Source organism: Vipera ursinii, assembly GCF_947247035.1.
Source record: "Vipera ursinii genome assembly, chromosome: 11".
Lineage (NCBI taxonomy): Eukaryota > Metazoa > Chordata > Lepidosauria > Squamata > Viperidae > Vipera > Vipera ursinii.
This window is the reverse complement of record NC_139524.1, coordinates 5,252,252-5,277,607: the sequence shown is the minus strand read 5'-3', so window position 1 is coordinate 5,277,607 and position 25,356 is coordinate 5,252,252. Positions and strand designations below refer to the sequence as shown.

The window sequence follows — 25,356 nt, the reverse complement described above, 5'->3', positions numbered from 1 at the left end:
GCTTCTGACAAGCAAAGCTAACGGGGATGCCAGAGTCAACCGTCTTACTAACCTAAGAGCCGCAAGGATTCACTTAACAACGGTGGCAGAAAGGTTGCAAAATGGGGCAAAACTCACTGAACAACCGTCTTGCTTAGCAGCAGAAATTTTGGGCACAGCTGTGGTTGTAAGTCAAGGACTACCTGTACAGTATTTTGTCGAAGCAGAACAGCACTTAGTATGTCAGCCAGACTGGCGGTTACCAAAAGACGAGGGCAATTCCAGCTATTACAAAATAAAAGTCCTTTTGTGAAAAAACTGCCAGCCTTAAGTTTTCTACTTTCCACAAAGGGCTCCCTTCTCTGCTGCACATAGTAGCTGGAGAGTTTAAAGCCTTCCTGAACTTACACGGCTGAATTGCGTTTAAATAATAATAATAATAATAATAATAATAATAATAATAATAATAATAATAATAATAATAATAATAATAATAATAATAATAATTGTGCATAGTCATACATAAAGAGAATACTCTGCCGGGAAGTTGCAATAAACCCACCCCGAGTGGGTTTAAAAAACAACAACAATATGCAACGTTTATTCACAAAGCGGTAGATGGGAGAAGAACTAGTGTTATAAAACATGCAATTAGAGGGGTGGTCTTCTGCCCCTCCCCCTTCCCCAGAGTATAGGTACCAGATAAACCATCCGGGGAGTAAATTTAGAAAGAGAGGCCGCCTGCATTTGCTAGATTCCAGAAATTCTATCTTGGGCATTTCTGCAGAGCTGAAAGAGACTCTGCCATCTTAAATAACCCAAACCTGGTAAACAAGGTCAGCACGTCACATGGGCTGGTTCTCCAGCCACAATGTCAACAGAGAGTTTTGGCCAGCAGATAGCAGCAGCCTTGGCCTCGTTTATACACACCGCCGTTCCCTTCGTTCAGGCTGTTGGGGAAAGAAGGGTTCCGCTTAATGCAAACGAAATAACATCCCTGATTCTTTACGGCAAGGAAAAGGAAAGGAGAAATGACGGACTGCGGGTCTTCAAAAATGCCTCTCTCACCTAATGTAAAGTGGATCGGAAGCCTCAATAAAAAGCTTTCATTTTATTTTAAAACCTGACCCCCTGCAAAGAGTTCACTGGTTTTAAATGGAGCAGAAGAATAGTTTGATGCATGATGGAGTGGGAAGAAAGGTGCCTCCTACACACACTCATAACTCAAGTTTAACGGGACAGGAGAGGGAAGCAATTTTTGACTCCTGCTGCAGAAATGACCTGAAATGAATCATTTCCACCCCTCCCACTCTCAAAATCCAGTCTTGGGCTGCATCAACAGAGAGATAGCTTCAAGACAACGTGAAGTGATAGTACAGCTTTATAATGCGCTAGTAAGAACCACACTTGGAATGCTGTGTCCAATTCTAGTCACCACGATACAAAAAAAGATGTTGAGACCTTAGGAAGTATGCAGAGAAGAGCAACAAAGATGATTAGGGCAGGGGTCCCCAACTCCCGGTCTGGGGACTAGTACTGGGCCGTGGCATGCCAGCAACCGGTCCGCACAAACAAGCAAAGCCCCATCCGCAGGCAGCACACAAAACCACGCACTCTCCGGTCCATGGAAAAACCTCTTTCCACGTAACCAGTCCCTGGTTCCCAAAAGGTTGGGGATCTCTGGATTAGGGGATTGGAGGCTAAACCTTACAAAGAAGGATAGAGGGAACTAGGTATGTCTAATCCAGGGGTAGGGAACCTTGGCTCTTTTAGGACTTGTGTACTTCAATACCCAAAATTCCTGAACCAGCCATTTTGATCACATGACCATGGGGGGAGGTGTGCTGCAACAATTGTGTGAAGAACATTGTAACTTTGAATGGTCATTAAACAAAAGGTTGTAAGTGGAGGATCACCTGTAATGAGCTTCCGATCAATCTCTTGAATGTTCTAGTAATACACAGAGAAATAAATACCGTATTTTCCCAAAAATAAGGCCAGGTCTTAATTTTTGCTCCAAGACGCATTAGGACTTATTTTCCAGTTAGGTCTTATTTTCAGGAGAAATACGATACTAAAAACATCCATCTGGCTGACGATCTTAACTGGGGCATATTTACGAGCATCCTGAAAACTGTGAGTAACTGTGAGAGAGATCTCGGAGTCCTAGTAGACAATCACTTAAATATGAGCCAGCCATGTGCTGCAGCTGCCAAAAAAGCCAACACAGTGCTAGGCTGCATTAACAGAGGGATAGAATCAAGATCACATGAAGTACTAATACTACTTTATAATGCTTTGGTAAGGCCACACCTGGAATACTGCATCCAGTTTTCGTCACCACAATGTAAAAAAGATGTCAAGACACTAGAAAGAGTACAGAGAAGAGCAACAAAGATGATTGGGGGACTGGAGGCTAAAACATATAGGGAACGGTTGCTGGAATTGGGTATGTCTAGTTTAGTGAAGAGAAGGACCAGGGGGGACATGATAGCAGTATTCCAATATCTCAGGGGCTGCCACAAAGAAGAGGGAGCCAAGCTATTCTCCAAAGCACCTGAAAGCAGGACAAGAAGCAACGGATGGAAACTAGTCAAGGAGAGAAGCAACCTAGAACTAAGGAGAAACTTCCTGACAGTTAGAACAACTAACCAGTGGAGCAACCTGCCTCCAGAAGTGGTGAATGCTCCAACACTGGAAGTTTTTAAGAAGAGACTGGACAGCCATTTGTCTGAAATGGTATAGGGTTTCCTGCCTGAGCAGGGGGTTGGACTAGATGACCTCCAAGGTCCCTTCCAACTTATACTTATACTTATACTTATACTTATACTTATACTTATACTTATACTTATACTTATACTTATTATTATTATTATTATTATTATTATTATTATTATTATAAAATCATGCTAGGGCTTATTTTCCAGTTAGGTCTTATTTTTGGGAAAATACGGTGTGTCGCATTGCTAAGGTTGACATTTCCAACCAGTCAATGGGAAAAGCAAGGGGAAAGATCAACAGTCGCCTCCCCCAATTCCCAATGGCTGTGGAAGATGGGAGATGTCATCTTCAGGGCCCTGGGTTGGGGTACAGTGTCAAATGGAGATAGGCCAAATGACCAGTCAGACAATATCCTTGACACACAAACAAGCCAACTACATTTTAGCTTGCCACATGGTTCAAATCCAGCCATCATCCCCAAAAATGGCTAATTTGACCAAAACCGTGGCAATAAAAAAAAGCAACAACGCCAAGCAAATATAGCTCGTCCTTCGTTGTCCTGAAATGAAATGTTGATGGATCAAAACTGCCCGGCTTAGATTTCATCATCATAGAGATAGCACTGAAGGCTGAAGGGAAAGACAAAAATATTCTACAGCCCAAAGAATGTGTTTGGTTGTTTTTCCCCCAAACACCACAAAAACAAGCAAATTAAAGCCAAGTGGCTTTGAAGTGAAGTCCCCGGAGGAAAAACAAGGTGGCTGTAAATTATCACATAGGCATTTCTATCGGTCTCCCCCCCCCACCCTGTAAGGCAGATTTCTTTTAAGAACTGACCAGAGGTTATTTTAATACAAGCAAAATTACAGTGCATGTTTTATCTCTCACAAGCAGGAAATGGGTTCGAAAGAGGACAAGAGATTGCAGTGGCATGTGAGAAAGACCTTGGAAGACTGGACAAAAAGACCGGTCAAGGAAACGGTCAGAGAAGAGACAGCAGAGCATATATATATGCTTTTAGTATTATCATGTAATCATATTTTACATTTTATAATAATCATTTTATAATCAATTGCCTGAGTAGATGCTTTGAGTATATGGGGAAAAATACAGGCCTCAAGTGGAGAGGGAGAGGGAGAACAGGAGTTGCCATGGGGCCCAGTGTGAGTCACCATCTAGGAATTGTTTTTAAGTACCTTCTGGTGCCTGGTACCGCTGGCGGGTATAGAAGATGGGAGACATCTCTCTTCTAGAATTGATAAGCATGTACATAAACAGGATAGCAGGGGAGGGATCTTATTAGTATAATGTAAATTTGATTTGTGCTTAGAGTGTAAGCCGCCCTGAGTCTTCGGAGAAGGGCGGGATATAAATGGGATTAAAAAATAAAAATAAATAAACAAACAGGGGCAGAGATAATATATTCTGTTTAGGCGCTTCTAATAGATTGTAACCTCCAAAGCCGCCCTAAACCAACGGGGCCATGGGAGAGGGAATGGGGCATCGCGATATATAATAATATGTGATTTTGGAATCTGGGGTGTGGTTCAGTGCTTGGCTGCATTGTTTGCCTTCCTGAATCCAAACCGTTACTTTTTAGACTTTGTTGTGAAGTCTAATAAACTTCTTTTCTTCTATTTGTAACTCAAACAGAGTGGATTTCAATTTGTGACTATTTTTGTGTCTCACAGGGGGGAGGCTCAAAAGAGACCGTCTCTAGATTCTTAAGTCTATAAAGGGGGACGGGGGTGGGGGGGAGAGAATTGTATTTTCAAAATTGCAAGATTCTGTCAATGTAGTTTTACAAGAAAGTACTACAGGTAAAGTCCTCAGCCTATGAGCACAATTGAGCCCCAGAATTCTGTTGCTTAGCGGGACAGTTGTTAAGTGTGTTTTGCCCCACTTTATGACCTTCCTTGCCACGGCTGTTAAGTGAATCCCTGCCGTTGTGAAGTCAGTCGCACGGCTGAGAAATGAATCCAGCTTCCCCGTCGGCTTCGCTTGTCAGAATGTCGCAAAAGGGGAACAGGTGACCCCAGGACACTGCAACGGTCATAAATACGCTTGGCAACTGATTCCTATTTATGACGGCTGCATTGTCCTGGGCACAGGGGTAGGCAACCTCAGCTGTTTTATGACTCGTGGACTTCAACTCCCAGAATTCCTGAGTCAGCTAGTTGAAGTCCACGAGTCATAAAAGAGCCAAAGTTGTCTACCCCTGTAACCTGGGGTGATGTGACCCCTTTTGCGACCTTCTGACAAGCGAAGTCGCTGGGGAAGCCGGATTTACCGAACAACCACGCCATTAACTTAACAGCTACAGGGATCAATTTAACAACTGCGGCAAGAAAGGTCACAAAATGGGGCAAAATTCATTTAACAGCTGTCTCGCTTAGCAATAGAAATGTTGGGCTGAGTTGTGGTCGTAAGTCGAGGACTACCTGCATTTTTAGACACCACTACACTGAACGCTGCAGCTGGAATTCATTTTATCAAATAAAACCAACTGAGAGAAAAAAATGCTGCATCACCCAGAATTTTAAAAAAGTATCAAGTAATAATAATAATAAAAAAGATTACAAATCTGATCAGACTGTAAATGTGAAGGTAAGAATCAAAAGTACAATTTTAATACACTATTAATGGTCAGAGGTATCATGGAAAAATGTCATGGAAATTTGGGGGGAAAAATCTTTCTGGTATTTTTACTTTCCAACATGGGGCTAAGAGTATAAAATACATACAGTAAATCAGTTTTACAAGCAGCAAAGGCTAGATTCACAATTTTACTACCCGTAATTTAGTTCTTTTTTACAGCTTGCTAAGCCAAAAACCAACCACTGTGATATGAAAACATAATTTATGGCTCACACTATTGTACACCAGCCAATTGTGACTTCTGCAGTGGACCAATAAACCATGATGGAATACCGTACGTGAACTTAGGTCATTCAACAGGAAATAGGAAGCATGTTTAAGTTCCGGTTCAGAAGTCCAGGGTTCAAATCAAATCAAAAGATTTCTTGAATTCTTTTGGCAAAAATCAGAACACAAAAAGAATCAGAGGAGAAAAAAAAAAGAAAACACTGCCATCCAATCCTGTCTTGCAGATAATCAGTGTTTTTCAACCTTTAAGACGTGTGGACTTCCAAGTCCCAGGATGCTGACATGGGAATTCTGGGAGTTGAAGTCCATGCCTCTTAAAAAACACTGCTGTAGACAGAATTAGAATTTAAACTACAAGTAGTCCTTGACTTACAACCATTCATTTAGTGACCGTTTTACAACGGCACAGGAGGAAGCAACCGTTAGGGTGTCGACAGGGTCAGCGGATCAAAATTCAGATCTTTGGTAACCGATTCATATTTATGACGGATGCAGTATCCCGGGTCATGTAATCCCCTTGTGACCTTCTGATAAGCAAAGTTGATGGGGAAGCCAGATTCACTTAACAACCGTGTTATTAATTTAACGAATGCAGTGATTCACTTAACAAGCATGGCAAGAAAGGTTGCAAAATGGGGCAAAACTGAACAGAAATTTTGAGCGTAATTTTGGTCATTACGTTGAGGACTACCAGTATCTAACTTCTGTGGACCTCAGCTAATTATAAGGTTGTGTTTTAATATCCTGTTTTTGTAACAAGAATAAATAAATAAATTCATAGTTAATGAAGAAAGGAAAGGGCTTTGATTTGTGCAGGACTGACAGATCTTCAAAATTGGATTAAGTAGGAAATGGCCAGGAGGGAAAAGGAATTACTGCCAGCCTGTCTTAACAAAAACAAACCACGCAAAAGTTTGCTTTCAGAGTAAAAAATTATTTCAAGTTTGAATAAACAATGCCCTATCTTTAGACTTCAGATGGACTGAAGGCAGGGGAAACAACAATCAGCCCCAAAGCACAGCCCTTAGAAAACTTTACATTTCTAAACACCATCAGTTACAACATAATAAACATCACTTAAAAGGACACAAGTCTTTAATTGTTACCAAATGTGAATTTATTCAGAAATGTGCCAAGGCCATCTCTAGCAAAAACCACAAGGATCCAACGAAATCAACATTCTTAGGGTTCTCCCTACCACCATCACCATCCCCCCAAAAAATGGAGTTATTTTCAGCAAATTCTATGAAAATTCTTCATGGAAAATTAAAAAACGTCCAAGTTCAAACCACCATTCTGTAGCTTAGTATGATGGCCCCTTCACGCCTCATAATGCAACGTAATTTCGGTGATTTTAACTCCCGGGGTTTGCTCATCCTAGCTTTGGCCAAGCAAGACGGGCAGAGGTGTTTGGAAACACAAGTCCAAAATAACAGAATAGAGTAACAATGTTGGAAGGGACCTTAGAGGTCTTCTAGTCCAACTCCGGCTCAAGTAGGAGACCCTATACCACAGGTCTGCAACCCGCGGCTCCGGAGCCGCATGCAGCTCTTTCAGCCATCTCCTGCGGCTCCCGGTCCTCTGCCATGTGCAGTCCAAAAAAAAAAAAAAAGTGGGACTAAAAAAGTTCAACCAATCAATTCAAATATGCAGGGTAGGTGCATATCTCGCCTTGGCTCCACTATTCAGTCAAACCCTGTTCTGCGCATGCGCGCATGTATGCACATGTGCACACATTTTTTGCGGCTCCCAGTTTTTCCTTTTGTGAGGGAACCGGTTCCGAGTGGCTCTTTCACTGTTTCAGGTTGCTGAGCCCTGCCCTAGACCATTCCAGACAGGTGACTGTCCAGTCTCTTCAAAGCCTCCAGTGATGGAGCACCCACAACTTCTGAAGGCAGGTTGTTCCACTGGTTGATTGTTCTGCTAGGAAGTTTCTTAGTTCTAGGTTCCTTCTCACCTTGATTAGTTTCCACCTGTTGCTTCTTGTCCTGCCTTCAGGTGCTTTGGAAAATAGGTTGACAAACCTCCCCCCCCTTTCTCTGTGGCAGCCCCTCAAACATTGGAACATTGCTGTCATGTCACCCTTAGTCCTTCTCTTCCCTAGACTGGACATCCCCAATTCCTGCCAACGGTTCTTCGTGTGTTTTAACCGCCAGCCCCGCTAGTCATCTTGGTTGCTCTTTTCTGCACTCTTTCCAGAGTCTCAACATCTTTTTTTGCATTCCGGACCGGTGACCAAAACTGGATGCCGGATTCCAGATGTGGCCTTAAAAAGGTAAAGGTAAAGGTTCCCCCGCCATGCGTGCTAGTCGTTTCCGACTCTAAGGGCCGGTGCTCATCTCCGTTTCAAAGCCGAAGAGCCAGCGCTTGTCCGAGGACGTCTCCGTGGTCATGTGGCCGGCATGACTAGACGCCAAAGGCGCACGGAACGCTGTTCCCTTCCCACCGTAGTAGTCCCTATTTTTCTACTTGCATTTTTACGTGCTTTCGAACTGCTAGGTTAGCAGAAGCTGGGACGAGTAACAGGCGCTCACTCTGCTACGCGGCACTCGGGATTCGACCCGCCAAGGCCTTATAAAAGCGGTACTAATACGGTACTTCCAGCTTTGCGCTCAACCGGCTCTCTCCGCCCGCGTAGAAGGAGCGCCGAGCTTTTTTCCCAGCCTTTGCCCCCCCTCCCTCCAAAGGCAGAGCTGAGCTTCCCACCACCCACCACCACCCCACGATTGCCATGGGGGGGGCTCTCCTCCTGGGCAGGGCTGCAGAGCGATTGCAACGCCCCATCTTTTGCGCCCCATCCCTTGCTGAGTCTGCAGCGCGGATTTTGCACGGGGAAGGGGAGGAAAGCGTCCGCTGCTGCCGCTTCCCGGCCTGGGGGGCGCCTCGCCCGGCTCCCCAGCCCCTTCCCTGAAGCCCAGCGCCGTTGCAGAAGGAAGAGCTGCACTCTGCGCATGGCCAGAGAGCCCTCCTCCCGCCTTGCGCCCTGTCCGGCTCCTTACCGGCGCCGCCATCTCCCGCCATCGCCCCTTCCTTCCTTCCTGCCCGCCCTGGCGCAACGGGGAAGGCCGAGGAGCCGCCCCCGCTTTCCTGCGCCCAGCCCGGGGATGCCGGCGTGCAAATTAGGGCCGCGCACCCGGCGGAACCGAGCGCCGCTTGCGCGCCGTCTGGCTGCCCTCCAAGCGCCGCTTGATGGGGAAGGGAGAGCGGCTGGATCCACTCAGCCTCCCCGGTTTGCAAGCTGCAGCCTGCTCGGCCCAACTCGCTCAGCTGTAAACAAGGGGCGGTTGCGTAACGCAGTGTTTCCCAACCTTAGGAACTTGAAGATGCGTGGACTTCATCTCCCAGAATTCCCCAGCCAGCTATGCTGGCTGGGGAATTCTGGGAGTTGAAGTCCACGCATCTTCAAGTTCCTAAGGTTGGGAAACGCTGGCGTAACGTTTGAAGCCACGGGCAACCGTTTGGCTGGAACAGGGGTCTTCAAACTCGGCCCTTTTATGACTCATGGACTTCAACTCCCAGAATTCCTCAGCCAGCGTGCCTGGCTGAGAAATTCTGGGAGTTGAAGTCCATGAGTCATAAAAGGGCCGAGTTTGAAGACCTCTGGTTTGGCTGGAACAGGGGTCTTCAAACTTGGCTCTTTGGTGACTGGTGGACTACAACTCCCAGAATTCCTCAGCCAGGCACGCCGGCTGAGGAATTCTGGGAGTTGAAGTCCACCAGTCACCAAAGGGCCAAGTTTGAAGACCCGGCGGGGGGGGCGGGGCGGGTTTGCGATCCACACCTGGCTGAATTCCACGCAGGGCTCTCGTCCACATTCCTTAGCCCGTGGATTTGTAGCTCCTATAAAACCAAAGGGCAAACGGTGGCGGTTGTAGAGCCTCACAGTGCTAAAATTAAACGGCCCAACCGGCTGTCTTCTGTGTAACCTTGGTTCCGGGCAAGATCTGAGTAGCTGATTTCCTAGGGGGTGCCAGGAATACAGGTAGTCCTCGATTTACAACCACAATCCAGCCCAAAATTTATGTTGCTCAGTGAAATATTGGTGAAGTGAGTTTTGCCCCTTTTTGTGACCTACCTTGCCACAGTGAACGGTTCCAATTGTTAAGTTAGTAACGTCATTAAGCAAATCTGGCTTCCCCGTTGACTTTATTTGTTTATATTCCATTTATATCCCACCCTTCTCCGAAGACTCAGGGCGGCTTACAAGCTTAGCAGTAGCCTTCATTCTATGTATATGCCTGCTTGTTAGGGCTTTCACACACACACCCCAAGCGGCATTATTACAAAGCCAGCTTAATTGCCCCCAACAATCTGGGTCCTCATTTTACCTACCTGGGAAGGATGGAAGGCTGAGTCAACCTTGAGCCTGGTGGGACTCGAACCTGCACTAATTGCAGGCAGCTGGTGTTACTTAAGAAGGCATTAGCCCACTGCTCCACCAAGGCTCTTCAGACTTTACTTGTCTGAAGTTTGCAAAAGCGGATCACGTGACCCCGGGACACTGCAACCGTCATAAATATGAAGCAATTGCCAAGCATCCACATTTTGATCACATACCCAAGGCTGCGACGGTTGTGTGAAAAACTCTCGTGAGCCCCCTTTTTTTCCCAGTGCCGTTGTAAATTTGAATGGTCGCTAAATGAACTGTTGTAAGTCGAGGACTCCCTATACAATAACAATTTGATCATTTGTAGGCCTGTACACAGTAAGTGATAACTGATGAAGAATTTAACAGGGGCTTGTGTGTGTGTGTGTTTACGCAGGCATGCACACAGAGGTAGTTTTTCAGGTACAAATAGTCTTCAGCCACAATTGACACGGGAATTTCAATTGCTAAGCAAGGCGTCATGTGAGTTGCATCTGATTTTATGACTTTTTTGCTGCGTTGTTAAGCAGGTCATTGCAGTTGCTAAGTAAATCATGCAATCATTAAGCGCATTTAGCTTCCCCTTTGCTTGTTGGCAATGACAGTCACATGCCGGTTTGATTATGTCACTGTGAGGATGCTGTCAATGGCTGTAAGTGCAAAAATGAGTCGTACGTCACCTTTATCAATGCTGTTGTAACTTCAGACGGTCACTAAAGAAACGGTTGTAAGTCAAGGACTACTACCTGTATAGACTTCTTTGTGCTTCGTGACTCATAAAAGCGATGCCCTGTTCTCTGGACATGATGAATATTATGATTTGTTGGTGGCACTATAACTTTATTGAAGTCAATGACCGCATATGAGAACAGACTATCAAACCACATAAAAAGCAGAACACATTTTTACATAGTTATAAAACCCTGAAATTAAGGTAGTATTTTCCTGTGGCAAGCAACAGCAGCTGTAAGCAATTTGATAACTTTCCTGGAGATATTAAGATGCAGGTTGAAGAATATAAATCAAATAACAATCGTTCTGCAAGCAGAAAAAGAGAATAACAAGAGTTGGAAGGGTCCTTGGAGGTCTTCTAGTCCAAACCCCTGCTCTGGTAGGAGAGCCTCTACCAGGGGTAGGCAACCTTGGCTCTTTTATGACTCGTGGACTTCAACTCCCAGAATTCCTGAGCCAGCATGGCTCACCTTGGAAACCTCTCCCTTTCCCCCTCAGCATGGCTGGCTCAGGAATTCTGGGAGTTGAAGTCCACGAGTCATAAAAGAGCCAAGGTTGCCTACCCCTGGCCTATACCATTTCAAAGAAGTGGCAGTCCAGTCTCCAGTTGGAGCACCCACAACTTCTGGAAGGAAGCAGGTCCACTGGTTAATTGTTCTCACTGTCAAAAAAAATTGTCCTATTTTCTAGATTGGTTCTCTCCTTAGTTTGCATCCTTTGCTTCTTGTCCTGCTTTCAGGTGCTTTGGAGAATAGGTTGACCGGCCCCTCCTCCTCTTTCTGGAAGTCCTTCAAATATTGGAAGACTGCTGTCATGTTACTCCTGGTCCTTCTTTTCCCCAAACTGGATGTTCCCAGTTCCTGCAACTATTCTTCCTATGTTTTAGCTTCCATTGCCCCCTAAGGTGGACCTTAAGTTAGCAATTAGATTACAAGATTGCAATTCAAGTTGCTATAGAAAGCCCATCCCAGGGACAGACATGAGGTTTCTTACATCCTAGGGGCAAGTTTGTACTGAAAATCTTTGTTAGATTTATATTACGCTTTTCCTCAAAAACCAATGCTGCACAATAGGTCAGTCAGAGAGTGGAACTGCTCCAGACTCACATAGAGGAAGGTGGATAAAATGGCCCCCCACCCAGTTCTTAACTACTAAAGCAAGGGTGTCAAACTGCCGGCCCACGGGCCGGATGCATCATCATACTGAAACTGCGCCCACCAGCAATGGGAAAAAAAGTCATGATACGTCAAGACATGTCACGAGACGTTGCGAGTTTGACACCCCTGTACTAAAGGGACTAAAACCCAACCTAGAGAAATGTACAGGTAGTCCTTGATCTATGGCCGTAATTAATCCCCAAATCTCCACTGCTAAGCAAGACAGTCGTTAAGCGAGTTTTGACCCATTTTACGACCTTTCTTGCCACCATTGTTAAGTGAATCACTGCAGTTAAGTTAGTGTTTAAAGAAAAAATCAGGTCCAGTTCCAAGCCGGGAATAAAATGGAGGCTGCTTTGGAAAGAAGGTCTGTTTATTGAAGATGAGCAGAACGAACAACAGCATGTAGTTCTGGGACAGCTGACAAAATGGCTGAGTTATTGGATGGATCTTTATAGGGCTTAGATTGAGATGCTCCAAGAGGTTGTGCAATGTAATGAGCCTTGTGTCTTTTGCCATTCTAATGGTGGTGGGAAAATCCTATTATGTCCTAAAGGTCATGTCCTGTCCTTAGAATTTGGTGGGGGCAGGCGTTGTTGTTAGTTGTGAAGTCATGTCCGACCCATCACAACCACATGGATAACGTTCCTCCAGGCCTTCCTGTCCTCTACCATCTTCTGGAGTCCATCTAGGCTCACGCCCACTGCTTCAGGGACTCCATCCAGCCACCTCATTCTCTGTCGTCCCCTTCTTCTTCTCTTGCCCTCAACCTTTCCCAGCATTAGGCTCTTCTCCAGTGAGTCCTTCCTTCTCATTAGGTGGCCAAAGTATTTGAGTTTCAGCTTCAGGATCTGGCCTTCTCAAGAGCAGTCAGGGTTGATCTCCTCTAGGACTGACCGGTTTGATCTTCTCCAGCACCATAGTTCAAAGGCCTCAATTCTTTGGCTCTCAGCCTTTCTTATGGTCCAGCTTTCACAGCCGTACATTGCAAATGGGAAGACCAGGGGCGGGCATGTAAATTGTTAATCCCATCAACTCCAGCCTTTTGTGGCTGGAGGCGTTTTGTTCATGAATAGATTGTCCAAGTCTTCCTGAATGGATTAGAAAACCTGCATTCCTAAAGTCCAGTAAAAAAAAAATGACAATACAGCTTATTTGATCTTATCTTTTATCTTATCTTCAGGTTTCTTAGTCTGAAGCTGTTTTCCTGGGGCTGCTTTCTGCCTTTGTTAAGATTTTTTTTCTCCTTTGGGGAAATAACAATATTCTGTCTCTTTTTTAATATTAAGAATAAAGAATATTTTAATTTGGATAGGGCTTCCTATATTAGGATGACAGTTGTTAAGTGAATCTGGCTTTGTTTTGCTTGTCAGGAGGCCACAAAGGGGGATCACGTGACCTGGGGATACTGCGACCGTCATAAATATGAAGCATTTGCCAAGTGTCTGAATTTTTTGATCACGGGACCATGGGGATGCTGCAATGGTCATGAGTGTGAAAAACAGTCATAAGTCATTTTTCAGTGCCGTTGTAACTTCCAACAGTCACTAAACCAATGGTTGTCACTCAAGGAGTACCTGTACCAATAAGAAAACAGGATAGGATAAGATAGGATAGGATAGGATAGGATAGGATAGGATAGGATAGGATAGGATAAAGTAAAGGTAAAGGTTCCCCCGCACATGCGTGCTAGTCGTTTCCGACTCTAGGGGCCAGTGCTCATCTCCGTTTCAAAGCCGAAGAGCCAGCGCTTGTCTAAGGACGTCTTTGTGGTCATGTGGCCGGCATTACTAGATGCCAAAGGCGCACGAAACGCTGTTACCTTTCCACCATAGTGGTCCCTATTTTTCTACTTGCATTTTTACGCGCTTTCGAACTGCTAGGTTGGCAGAAGCTGGGAAGAGTAACAGCTGCTCACTCTGCTACGCGGCACTTGGGATTCGACCCGCCAAACTGCCGACCTGATCGACAACCTAAGCGTCCTAACCCATTGAGCCACCGCGTCCCTTAGGTAGAAGACCTACAACTCAGTTATTCTCTGAAAATCTTAAGCAATCAGTATTATTCATCATAGCAGCTGAAGAGCTAGAAAGTGAAATAAAGCCATCTGCACATTTGATAAAAACTAAAACAGCCTTACTCTGTTAAGGTTCAGGACCTTATTTTTGCCTCTTACTTCCTCTTACTTTCGTTTCTCACTGAGATCAAGTAACTGATAATTACTGTAATGATGAAGTAGGTGAAGGGGGGGAAAAACAGTCCTTTACTCATAAACTTGTTTACCTCAACCAGGTCTCCGTTAGTTAATCTGCCCCTTGAAGTTGCCAACCAGCGCCCCCCCCCACCCCCCATGTTATCTCAGCTGGCAAATATGCATGATAAAAACCATGTACCTTGCAAAGAACGGCATTTAGTGGGAAGTTGTAAAACAGCAATTAAATGCAAGTGGTACAGCTTGTAATCATTCAGTCGCAGCAGGCAAAGGTCTATTAATCAGATCATCCCAGAAAATCAATTGTCTTTTTGTCTCAGGGTACTTTGATGTCTGCAAAGTTACTTCTGTTCCACTGGCTGTCTTTCCCATCCACCTTCTTTTTTGCATCAGGGCCTCTGTGGGGGAAAGAGGTAATCCTTTTTGGAAACACCGTATGGGTTGCGCAGATCCCTTTATTTCTGTCAGCAGGGGTTGCAAAAATCCTTAGTATTATAGGAAGACACAACCACCCGCGGTGCTTCAGGTACACGTAGATGTATATATATGCAAGTATATACGTGTGTGTGTGTGTGTGTGTGTGTGTGTGTGTGTGAATACAGATAGTCCTCAATTTACAACAGTTCATTTTAGTGACCGTACAAAGTTACAACAGCACTGAAAAAAGTGACTTTAAGACCATTTCTAACAGTTACGACCACTGTAGCATCGCCATGATCATCTGATCAAAATTCAAATGCTTGGCAACCGGTTTATACTTATGACCGAAAGTCATGTGATCCCCTTTTGCAACCTTCTGGCAAGCAAAACCAATGAAGAAGCCAGATTCACTCAACAACCGGGTTACTAACTGATCAACTGCAGAGATTCACTTAACAACGGTGGCGAGAAAGCTTGTAAAATGGGACAAAAACTCCCTTAACAGATTTCTCACTTAGCAACATAAACGTTGGCTCAATTGTGATTGTAAGTCGAGGACTACCTGTAGACACCACAAGTGAGTCCAAAAATTTCTGCTGCTAAGCAGGGCAGTTATTAACTGAGTTTGCCACAGTTCTTAAGTAAACCGTCGCAGTTGTTAAGTGAATCATGCGGTCCTTAAGCAAATCCAGTTAATTTCAGTATCCCCTCAGCTGTTCCCCTTTCTCCTTCGGCTGCTTCTCCCATTTTTCCTGGAAAAATCCAGCCGTTTTACTTACAATCACTGCTTTTTCCTGGGGAAGAAACCTTTTTTTTTCTTTTAGATGCATTTCAAGGAGAGAAGCAACCTGGAACTAAGGGAAATTTTCCTGACACTGAAAAACAATCAACCAGTGGAACGCCCTGCCTCCAGACGCTATGGGTGCTTCATGACCGAGGCGTTTAAGAAAAGACTGGACAGCCATTTCTCCTGTTATTACTCAACAATTCTGTTATTCCTCATTCTACAAATAATACTGTGGACGCACCAGACCTATGGAACCGCTTGCCGGTTGAGCTCCGGACGGCCCCCGACCTTCGCTCCTTCCGACGCGATCTAAAAACTTATTTATTTGAACAATCCGGCCTGGTCTGATGGGGTTGGGGTTTGGATTTGGTTTTTAACATTGTTTTAATCATTGTTTTATATTGGGCATAATTATTTAATTCTTTTTAACTTTTGTATGTATATTTTGAGATTTATTGCCCTGTACACCGCCCTGAGTCCTTCGGGAGAAGGGCGGTATAAAAATTTAATAAATATAAATATATATAAATATAATACAGGTGTATGCATATTCATTCATTCTGGGATTGGTGTGATAGCGCCCTCTCTCTTACCTCATCGATTTTTGTAAAATCTCATGCTTGCGAAATGAAAAAGTTGAAAGTCGACATGAAATTGCTATCCCCGTTGGACCCTGAGCTGGAAGGCAAGATTGCTAGGTAGTTTGTTGTTTTTAAAAAAAGATAACAAGTCCTTCAACCTTGGGGCAATAGACTTAGGGCAAAAAGCCCCTATGTCAACAGATGCTTTCAGAAGCACTAAGCGAATAGATACTGTAAAAGGGAGCCCGCATGCTGTGTTTTAAAATCCCAGGGAGATGGCATCTGGTTTTCTCAGCAGGTGAGTGATTTTCCATTTGGAAATAGCCTCTTTGCTAGAAGCTTTGAGCGCAAGGTTTGGGCAAAAAAGCAGAAAGGTAGTCCCCGACTTATGACCGCACTTGAGCCCAAAAATTCCGTTGCTAATTGAGACATTTGTTAAGTGGGTCTTTCCGGCCCCCACCCCACCCCATTTTACGGCTTTTCTTGCCACAGTTGTTAAGTGAATCGCTGCAGGTGTTAAGTTAGTGACACGGCTGTTAAGTGAATCTGGCTCCCCCATTGACTTTGCTTGTCAGAAGGTCGCAAAAAGGATCACGTGACCCCAGGACGCTGTGGCCGTCATAAATAGCGAACCAAGCATCTGAATTTTGATCATGTGACCATGGGGGGGGAGGCTGCAAAGGTCGTAACTGTGAAGAATGGTCATAACTCACTTTTTCCAGTGCCATTGCAAGTTTGAAAGGTCACTAAACGAACTGTTGTAAGTCGAGGACTATCTGTAGTGGCTAGAAGAAGACAATTTTTTTCCCCATGAAGATTCCAAATCAATCCGATTTAACTCAGATTCTCAAATTAACCTTTCAGCTCTTCACAGCAACAGTCCTCTCTGTCACCCATGGTAGCACAGCTGATGATAGCTGCTGGTATTATATCCTTTAACCATCTGTTCCAAATGTCCTTTCCGTTATTGGTCAGGAAAAAAACACTTTACCTACCGGGCTGGTTTCATATGAAGTGAGATCATTTTAATTATGGACATCTCTGGAATCCTGGCCATTTAACTCCTTCTGCCTTCTATCTTCTCAAACCCAGAATGACTTCTTAGCTCCTGACAATAGAATAGAATAGAATAGAATAGAATAGAATAGAATAGAATAGAATAGAATAGAATAGAATAGAATAGAATAGAATAGAATAGAATAGAATAGAATAGAATAGAATAGAATAGAATAGAAATACAGACCATAGAAAATAGAATAGAAATACAGAACAGAATATAGAATATAGAATATAGAATAGAATAGAATAGAATAGAATAGAATAGAATAGAATAGAATAGAATAGAATAGAATAGAATAGAATAGAATAGAATAGAATAGAATAGAAATACAGACCATAGAAAATAGAATAGAAATACAGAACAGAATATAGAATATAGAATATAGAATATAGAATATAGAAAATAGAATAGAATAGAATAGAATAGAATAGAATAGAATAGAATAGAATAGAATAGAATAGAATAGAATAGAATAGAATAGAATAGAATAGAATAGAATAGAATAGAATAGAATAGAAAATATGGGATGGAATGAAATAGAATAGAATATATGGAATGGAATCAAGAGAACACCGAATCTATAGAAGATAGAGCCATAGGGCTGGAAGGGACCTTGGAGGTCTTCTAGTCCAACCCTTACTGTATTCTGGAAAATGATTGTGCACTCTATTTTTTAAAACTTCCAATGATGCAGCACGGACAATCCTGGGAGGCAAGCTGTTGATTAATGGTTCCATTCTCAGGAAATTTCTCTTTACTTCTAGCTTGGATCTCCCTTTAATGCTGCTCATTTTTCAATCCCCAGGAAGAATAGAATAGAATAGAATAGAATAGAATAGAATAGAATAGAATAGAATAGAATAGAATAGAATAGAATAGAATAGAATAGAATAGAATAGAATAGAATAGAATAGAATAGAATAGAAAATATGGGATGGAATGAAATAGAATAGAATATATGGAATGGAATGGAATGGAATAGAATAGAATAGCATAGCATAGCATAGAATAGAATAGAATAGAATAGAATAGAATAGAATAGAATAGAATAGAATAGAATAGAATAGAATAGAATAGAATAATGAAAGAATAGAATAGAATAGAATAGAATAGAATAGAATAGAATAGAATAGAATAGAATAGAATAGAATAGAATAGAATAGAATAGAATAGAAGAATGAAATAGAATAGAATAGAACAGAATAGAATAGAAATACAGAATATAGAAAATTGAACAGAACAGAATAGAATAGAAAAGAAATACAGACCATAGAAAATAGAATAGAAATACAGAACAGAATATAGAAAATAGAATAGAACAGAACAGAATAGAATAGAAAAGAAATACAGACCATAGAAAATAGAATAGAAATACAGAACAGAATATAGAAAATAGAATAGAATAGAAATACAGAACAGAATATAGAAAATAGAATAGAATAGAATAGAATAGAAACTTTATTGTCACTTTAAATGTACAGTTATCAGCATACATTAAAATGAAATTGCATTGCATTCAGGTCTCAAAAAGATACTATTATGCATATTACTCCCACACACACACACATATGACACAGAGAAACATCAGTCTAGTTCAAATGTATACATATACATGGTGAAAAAAAAGAAACCTGCAAATTTACAAAGCTGTTACAGAATCTAGTAGACTGGCTATAAATACTTTGAAACCTCCTCCCAGAGGGGAGCAACAGGAACAGACCCTGAAGTGGGTGTGTGGGGTCTATAACAATGCTTCAAGCTCTAGGCATATGTAAGCGCTTATAAGTAGTATCGTGAATAAGCGGAAGCGAGCTTCGTATAATCTGCTGTCCTTACCACTCTCTGTATGGACTGTATGCGTGTATCTGAGGCTCTGCTACCACCAAACCAAACAGTTTTGAAACAATTAGAAATAAGCCATATATCTGTGGCACAGTGGTCCTGAATTACTCAAATAGGACTCAGTATTTTCTCTTTAGAAGTGATTATTCACATCTAGTGTCTTTCCTTGAAAATAAGCCCCACCCCTAAGACCTGCCCTGATTTTTGAGGATGGACCCAATATAAGTCTTACTCCCAAAATAAGCCCTAGTTAGGACCCCACCCGCTCCATCCCACCTGGCTGCTGCAAAGGGGCAGGAGGCCACGTGGCACATTGTGCCACTGCTACCACAATGAGGCGAGGCAGGTGGGGGAGGGGTGGAGCTGCCTCATGCGCCCCGCTCCCACTTCCTTGAGTCCCCCCACCCAGCCAGGCCATTCCTTACTCAGCAACCTTCCCTTTCACTCCCCTCCCAAGCCGGACTGCCATGCTATGGAGGATGAGCGGGGTAGGCCCAGTACCCCTCCGCTGTTTTGGAGCTGTGTGTGTGTGTGTGTGATGGCGAAAGGCTCCACTGCCACTGTGCGCCACTGGAGGGCTTTCTTTGCACTTCTCCCCACAGATCAGCTGCCCAGCGGCAGCAGCTGCCTCCACCAATTCCCGTGACTTGCGCCCGTGACCAGGCAGTGCAAGCCTCCATCGCCGCCACTGGAGAGAGTGGAGAACGGGGAGCGGAGTGGCTCTGCGCAGCGATGCAGTGCAGAAATGAGCACTTGCTTGCTGCCCTGCATCGCCCCACATCTTCCTTCTCCATTCTGGAGATGGCAGCCCCATTTCCTGCCACTTCTCCTCCTGGCACTGTTGGAGAGTTTGGTGCGCCACCAGCCAGCTCCCCTCTCTTCCCGAAAGCAAAAAAATAAAAATCTTCACTAACCTGCTTTCCAGCTCTGGTGCGTTTCTCTCCTGCTGCAGGGAAACAAGAGTTTGTGGGACTAAAACAAGTTCAGTCAGACCTTCCAGCTTCTTGCGGGGGAAAAAAAGAAAAGATTTTGGAGGTCTTCTAGTCCAACCCCCCCCCCCGCTCGAGCAGGAGACCCTATACCATTCCAGACAAATGGCTGTACAATCTCTTCTTAAAAGCCTCCAGTGATGGAGCACCCACAACCTCTGGAGGGAAGCCATTCCACTGGTTGATTGTTCTCACCGTTAGGAAGTTCCTCCTTAATTCCAGGTTGCTTCTCTCCTTGATGAGTTTCCATCCATTGTTTCTTGTCCCGCCTTCTGGTGCTTTGGAGAATAGGCTGACTCCCTCTTCTTTGGGGCAGCCCCTAAAATATTGAAAGACGGCTATGATGTCACCCCTAGACCTTCTTTTCATTAAACTAGACTTACTCAGTTCCTCCAACCATTCTTCATATAATTTAGCCTTCAATCCCCTAATCATTCCTATTGCTTTTCAGTTTTTCCAGAGACTCAACATCTTTTTTATTTTGTGGTGATCAGTAAAGGTTGTCCTGTCTCCTTGCAAATTTTTTTCCCCAGTTTCTGGATACTTTTGATTCCTACAATTCTCTGTACTATACTCACATATGATTAAACTTTGAAGAATCCGTTAAGATGTGCTTCTTAGAGTGTAAGCCGCCCTGACTCTTTGGAGAAGGGCGGGATATAAATGGGATTAAAAAAAAAAGTCAACGGGGAAAGCAGATTCTCTTAACAACCCTGTTGACTATCTTAACCATTGTAGTGATTCACTTAACAACTGTTGAGAAGAAAATTCATGAAATGGGGCAAAGCTCACTTAACAAACGTCTCGCTTAGCAACAGAAATTTGGGGGTCAATTGTGGTCGTAAGTCAAGGACTACCTGTAATACAAGGAGCAGTCATATGTATCATTCATTCAGCACTATTGGAAGTTTGAACCATCACCGAACAAGGGATCGCTAAACGAGGACCCCCTGAACTTTCCAGAAAACAAGAGACAGTTCCTTCTGAGTTGCTTCCCGCCCCTCTCTTCTTCCTTCCATGGCTGCAGGATGGCTATCCAGTCTGTGGTTCTCCCTCCTATCTCCCAAGACCAAACAAGCGAATACAATCCTGGGTTGAATAAACACAGGCATAGAATCAAGATCACACAAAGCATTAGTACCGCTTTATAAAGCCTTAGTAAGGCCACATCTGGAATACCACATCCACTTTTGGTCACCACACTACAAAAAATATGTTGAGACTTTGGAAAAAGTGCAGAGAAGGGCAACTAAGATGATTAAAGGCCTGGAGACTGAAACACATGAAGAACGGTTGCAGGATTTGGATATGGCTAGTCTGGAGAAAAGAAGGACCGGTGGGTGACATGATAGCGGTATTGCAGTATTTGAGGAGCTGTCACAAAGAGGAGGGGGGTCAATTTATTTTCCAAAACACCAGAAGGCAAGGCAAGTAACAATGGCTGGAAACTAATCAAGGAGAGAAGCAACCTGGAATTCAGGAGAAACTTCATAACAGCGAGAACAATAAACCAGTGGAACTGCTTCCTTCCAGATGTTGTGGGCACTCCATCACTGGAGGATTTTAAGAAGAGACTGGACAGCCACTTCTCTGAAGTGGCATAGGGTCTCCTACTTGAGCAGGGGGTTGGACTAGAAGACCTCCAAGGTCCCTTCCCGTTCTATTCTGATTGATTGATTGATTAAATAACCATTGAAAGGGGGTTTGGAGGTCTTTTAGTCCAACCCCCTGCTCAAATAGGAGACTCTATACCAGGGGTCTTCAAACTTGGCCCTTTTATGACTTGTGGACTTCAACTCCCAGAATTCCTCAGCCAGGCATGCTGGCTGAGGAATTCTGGGAGTTGAAGTCCACAAGTCATAAAAGGGCCAAGTTTGAAGACCCCTGCTCTATACCATTGTGGATAAATGGCAGTCCAGTCTCTTCTTAAAAGCCTCCAGTGATGGAACAGCCACAACTTTTGAAGGCAACCTATTCCACTGGTTTATTGTTCTCACTGTCCGGAAATTGCTTCTTTGTTGTAGGTTGATTCTCTTCTATTTAATAATCTAAAACAACCAATAAAATCAGAGGGCAAGGGAAAATTGCAACTAATGGTAATATGGAATATTATTGAAGTGGAAGTGGTAGGTACAGCCGTCTCCATTGCAGGCGCACTCCTGTTTCTTAGAAATGTTCTTGTTTTTTTCCCCCACTTCCTTGGGACAAAGTCTTTGCTCCCTTTTTCAATTTAACACCTGGTGGTTTTTTTTAGCCAGTTTGATCTCTGAGTTGGCTTGAAGACTCCAATACGTGACTTCTTCAGACGAAGTGACTTCTCTAGATAGCACATCCCTCTTCTTATGACTCTTGCAGGTGACATATTTTTTAAAAAAAACAGCTCACAACTTGATGTGTATCCTGTGTTGCGTGATCCAGTTCTAACAGGGTGGCCTTTGCCCCCCCCTCTTGTTTTCACTGGGGGAGAATATCTGTCTGTCTGCTGGCCTGTCTAAATCTCAATCTTTTCTTCTCCATATTTTCCACTGATCCATTTGTATATTATATCCGAACAATGCATTCTTTGGGTTGGTAAAAAATAAATAAATTTCAACCACATCCTGGGTGTTTCATTAAACATTGCAGCTTTTATTTTCATGCAGCTTTGGAAATTGGCAGAAGGAACAGAATAACATGATCGGAAGGGACCTTGGAGATCCTCCATACTATCATGCTATCGCCATTAGTCTTTATCCTTGATTTCTTGCAGAGAAGCAGAAAACCCAGCCGCTCACCCAACAGGCTCTGAGTAGTTTCTAGGAAAGAAAATAAAATACTTATTTATTCTGAAGGATGGCATGGATTGTCAATTGCACTTTTAATGCCCCAGAAAAAAACCACAGCTGGCCATGTTCTAATGTGTTTACTTTGCCAGCGAGAATGGCTTGCTTCGTTGGATCAAACAGTTCTTGAGCTGAGCTAATCAATGTTACTGCTGAGGAGGAGATTATAGCAATTTACTCAGGAATTTACTGGGTCCCATTCACACATCCGTAACAGGGAAAACATCCTCTCTATCACTCCCCATGCCAAGCTGCGTGGCTTTGCATGTCCCCCCCCCACATTCCCACTTGATGGCAAAAATGGCTTGTGTGTCTCTGAACTTCTTGGAATTACTTGTGTGCCCTCTGATTTTATTGGTCGTTTTAGGTTATTAAATAGGGATATGTTAAGTAAGTGCAGTGGCGTAGCGTGGGGGGTGCAGGGGGGGCCGGCCGCACCGGGCGCAACATCTGGGGGGGCGCGCTTGCACTGAGCTGCTCAGGGAGCCCCAAGGGCTGCACAGAGTCGGCTTGGCTCCGCTCTCGAGCTGCTCTTTCTTGCAAAGCGAAATGAGTCCGGCAGGTGAGATGGGCGGCCACATAAACTGAATAAAATAAATAGAAGCGCCCAACTCTCCGCCCAGGCTCAGGCCAACCGCAAGCGCCCCGCAGGCACCCCGGCAGGCTTGGCTGAGCAAAGACGGACCCGCCGGCCGGCCGGCCTAGCTTCGTGCACATGTGTGGCTTTATTTAGTGGGGCTCACGTGCGAGCTTGAATGCAGCGGCTCTTGCAGGTCGGAGCCCCGCCCAGCCACCCTCAAGAGGGACCCGGAAGCATCCCGCATGCGCGCAACTCTTCTTGGAAAATCTATGCCGCTGCGGGACGTGTCTTTTCGGTGGTGCCGTGACGTCACTTGCCTTGCCCCGGGTGCTAACAACCCACGCTACGCCACTGAGTAAGTGCCATCTTGATGTAGTGGTTCAGGCACCAGGTTAGAAACTCAGGTTAAAGCTGTGAGGTCTTGTCCTGTCTTAGACATAAAGACAACTGGATTTGATTATTTCATTTTAGATTTGCCATAAAGCAGAAGATGTCTGTTTTATGGATACAGGTGCCATTCCTGGGAACTTTTGAGTTTAGGAAGATAAAAGTGTGTCTTTTCCCCTTTCTCTATCACTTCTCACATGAAGTATTAGTACTGCTTTATAAAGCCTTAGTAAGATTACACTTGGAATACTGCATCCAGTTTTGGTCACCACAGCATAAAAAAAAAAGATGTCGAAACTCTGGAAAGAGTGCAGAGAAGAGCAACAAAGATGATTAGGGGACTGGAGGCTAAAACATATAAAGAATGGTTGTAGGAATTGCGTATGTCTAGTTTAATGAAGAGAAGGACGAGGGGGGACATAATAGCAGTGTTCCAATATTTGAGGGGCTGTCACAGAGAAGAGAATCAACTTATTCTCCAAAGCACCAGAAGGCATGACAAGAAACAATGGATGGAAACTAATCAAGGAGAGAACTTAAATAATTGGAAAAAATTACAATTATCATTACTGGGAAGAATTGCAGTTGTTAAAATGTTCTACCAAAGTTTCTTTTTGTTTCAAATGATACCTATATTGAAAAAGGATGCCAACCTTGATCAATGGCAGAAGGGTATTAACAAATTTATTTGGGCGGGGAAAAAACCAAGAGTTAAATTTAAGATTTTACAAGATGCTAGGGAAAGAGGGGGACTCAAGGCGCCGAATTTGAAATTGTATTATGATGCGGTTGCCTTGACGTGGGTTAGTGGTTGGCTTAATTTAACCAACAAGAGAATACTTCATCTTGAGGGATGGGATTTGGTATATGGATGGCATGCATATTTGCTTTACGATAAGAAGGTGGACAGGGCTTTTAAATCCCATATTCTTAGAAGTGCTTTATTGCGTGTCTGGAAAAAGTATTATTATAAGTTAAATTATAAAAGGGAGAGAAACAACCTAGAACTAAGGAGAAACTTCCAGTGAGAACAATTAACCAGTGGAACAACCTGCCTCCAGAAGTTGTGGGCGCTCCATCACTGGAGGTTTTTAAGAAGAGACTGGACATCCACTTGTCTGGAATCATATAAGGTCTCCTGCTTGAGCTGGACTAGAAGACCTCCAAGTTCCCTTCCAACTGTTATTCTGTTATTTATTTCCAGTGAATTGGCTTTGCCTGTTGTCATTTCCATCTGGTATGTAGCCACTTCTTGAAGTCTGGATCCGTACATGTGAGATCAAGAGCAATGGCTCCTTAGTGTTCACTTTCTGGAATACCCCAGCCTTTTCCAGTCTCTTTGTTGCTGCTCTTTCCCAAACCTGCTGCCAAACTGCAGCTGACATCTTGCCTGCATCACCTTGCAAGGATTGAAACCATCTGGGATGTCGGAGCTCTGATTTGGCCATCTTTGGAAGATGACAAGTTCTCTCCCCGTTTAAATGCTTCCTGCAACTTCAGTCACATCACACTGACAGGCACTACAGCAGATTTTACTTCTGGCTACTCTTGAAAACTATCTGAAACTGCCATAGCAGCTGCCAGGTAGCTAAATGGCCTCAATCATCAGAATCATAATATCATTGCTTGAAAAACAAAAAAAAACCCACACCAATCCACAGTATTTGCCAAAAGTTTTCCTGAGCTTCAGTTCCATTAGTTTAAACGTGGATGAAGAAGCTTCCAAGCTCTGCAGCAAGATATTTATACAGTGTGCAGAAATGGAAGGATATGTCGATGGGTGTTGATCAAGATGGCAAAATTGACTCCCGTAGTTGAAGAATATTATCCAGTTT

The 25,356-nt window shown here is 43.7% G+C and overlaps 1 protein-coding gene and 1 long non-coding RNA gene across 2 annotated transcripts in view; both read right to left on the bottom strand.

Moving 5' to 3' along the window:
• The window catches only part of LOC310645725 (protein FAM169B-like), a gene marked incomplete at its 5' end in the record, with an annotated part of 43,414 nt that extends 34,807 nt beyond the window's left edge, over positions 1-8,607 (bottom strand). Inside the window, one exon of the mRNA XM_083371714.1 lies at positions 8,586-8,607. Within this exon, the coding sequence (XP_083227840.1) occupies positions 8,586-8,607 (22 nt within the window). The remainder of the gene's footprint in view (positions 1-8,585) is intronic.
• Positions 8,608-12,410: 3,803 nt separating this feature from the next.
• On the bottom strand, positions 12,411-17,056 carry LOC310645393. The gene is made up of 3 exons (XR_014493482.1): positions 16,837-17,056; positions 14,235-14,451; positions 12,411-12,958 (listed from the first exon to the last, which is right to left on the bottom strand). It is a non-coding gene; the product is annotated as an uncharacterized lncRNA (long non-coding RNA).
• Between the last annotated feature and the right edge of the window lie 8,300 nt (positions 17,057-25,356).